General features: G+C 27.9%; 1 protein-coding gene across 2 annotated transcripts in view; it reads right to left on the reverse strand.

Annotated features, from left to right (window-relative positions):
- Positions 1–571: 571 nt before the first annotated feature.
- Positions 572–2,095, reverse strand: part of LOC111616473 (N-alpha-acetyltransferase 25, NatB auxiliary subunit-like) — a 9,736-nt gene continuing 8,212 nt past the window's right edge. The window contains exons 3-4 of one of the 2 annotated variants that reach the window (XM_023357880.1): positions 1,229–1,364; positions 572–926 (exon numbers count right to left, since the gene is read on the reverse strand). In XM_023357880.1, the coding sequence (XP_023213648.1) occupies positions 904–926; positions 1,229–1,364 (159 nt within the window). In that variant the 3' untranslated portion in view covers positions 572–903. Of the gene's footprint in view, positions 1,365–2,095 lie in introns of both variants that reach the window. The other variant, XM_023357879.1, reaches the window with a different exon arrangement.

The following is a 2,095-nucleotide window of genomic DNA, read 5'->3' on the forward strand; positions in this document are numbered from 1 at the left end:
TAATTCTCAAATTATCTTCAACTAACTTACAAATTATGAAACTTACTAAGTAGCAATTTAATTTTTAAAAGTATAATTTTAGTTTTACTTTAAACACTAAAGTTTTGATTTTCCTTCCTTTATAAAGTTTGATGTTATGTTAGCTAACATTATTTAGCTACTAATTTAGTTACATGTATCTAAATTAATCAACTATTATATTAACAAATTTTCTAATTTTTAAATTCATATTTTATTTAAAAATTCAAAAATTCATCAAAAATAACATTTAATTTAAAAAAATGTATTTTATTTTAAAATGCATTAATCTTCAATAGAAAAATTAATATAATTTTACTAATAAGTAAAATACGTAGATACATTGTTATTAGTACATAACATACTAAAAGAGAGTAAGCGAGAAAAGATTGTCTGAATTCTTTAATTAAAATTTTATTATTATTATTTTTTAAATAAATAAGTACATATTTATAATTTAACTTTAAGAACTAAAAAAGTATATACTATTTTTCAAAAAAAATAATAATAATAATAATTAAATTTTAATGAATGAAATAGACATATACTTTTTTATAATTATGTTACAATAAAATTAAGAGATGGTAACCTCTAAAGACATTTTCAGTACTCTGATATGATTTTGTAGGAATGTATCAGTTATATTACTGATACATTCCTGAAACATGAAATAACAAAAGTAACAAATGCTCCCAAGTAGATAACATACCAATTTAAACAGTTAACTGAAATTAACCTAAATCTGAAAATAATTTAAAATTTACATTAAGTAATATTATTTCATTACTTGAGGGCATCTTGAGTATTCTTAAAATGCACTTTGCAGTGAATTAAAGGATCAGCAGAGTACAAAATAATGAGGCATCTATAATTTTCAGTAGGAGATCACTCATTAATTAATTGATTATCTGTAATAATTTCAGAAGCAAGTGTAATTCCATAATAAGTGAAAATTAGGAATGATTACAAAAAATCCATAACAATTGATATCTTTGAAATTGCATATTTAATCTATATTTTTTTTATTTTTGTTTAATTTGTAATAATTTGCACATTAAGCACAAGTGGATTTTACATGATTGAATATTTACATATAATAATTCAAATAAAATAAAAGTATATTCAAAAATCTTTTACTTGCAATCTGAGTTAATATGTTTTTACTGTAACTATATTATTATTACAGAGGAAAAAGCATATTGAAACTTACCAAACTGAAGACCATGGTAATATCTTTCTAAAAGATCTTTGGCTAAATGTAATCTCTGATGAGGGAGAAACTGATCGTGTCCTCCAAGCCAATGTTTTAACTGAATATAACATAAATGTCGTTGCATTTGCCGAGACTATAAATAAACAATTTTAATTAATTGTTAATTTTTTGCTTTTATTTTATAAAATATAGTATTGTAACATTATCTTGTAGTATATAATACTATCCCCATTTTTGAATCACCACCCACATTTTCTGGTGTTAATAATTCTCTAGTCATTAGTGCAACGTCATGTATACTTTATTACAGAAATCAACTGATAACAAAACTACACTCACTGCCAAAAGTTAAGCACGGAGCAGAAAATGTTCATGTCCGGAAAGCAATCTGCATTTGACAGGCTGCAATTCACTGCAGAGGTAGGTGGAAGCATGCAAATATGTTACGTTACTATCAATCAAGGTTACGTGTCACGAAATATGCAAAACAGGCAGTCGTATAAGAAGCCAGCCTTCTGAAGTGTGAGAGGAGTTGCATGTAAGTGCCGAGAAAAAGTGTGGAGAACTGTTGTACAATTACTGTGCATGACTGACGTGTTTCTATGACTTCCAGAAGACGAATAACAGACAGTGAGCGCTGGCAGTGTGTGGGATGTCTTGAAACAGGACAATCAATCACAGATGTTGCTCTTTTCTTCAGCGTTCATCATTCCGTCATTTCACGGTTATGAAAACAATTCCAAACAAGCCAAACAGTTGTCCGAAGACCTGTGGCCGGTCACCCAAGAGTTACGACCCCTGCAGAAGATCGCTATATTGCTCTTGTAGCCAAGCGGAATCGAAGAGCAACCTCTACACGTGTGA

This window comes from Centruroides sculpturatus, unplaced genomic scaffold (assembly GCF_000671375.1).
Source record: "Centruroides sculpturatus isolate CEXI.00-Female unplaced genomic scaffold, Cexi_2.0 scaffold3417, whole genome shotgun sequence".
In the NCBI taxonomy this organism is placed as follows: Eukaryota; Metazoa; Arthropoda; class Arachnida; order Scorpiones; family Buthidae; genus Centruroides; species Centruroides sculpturatus.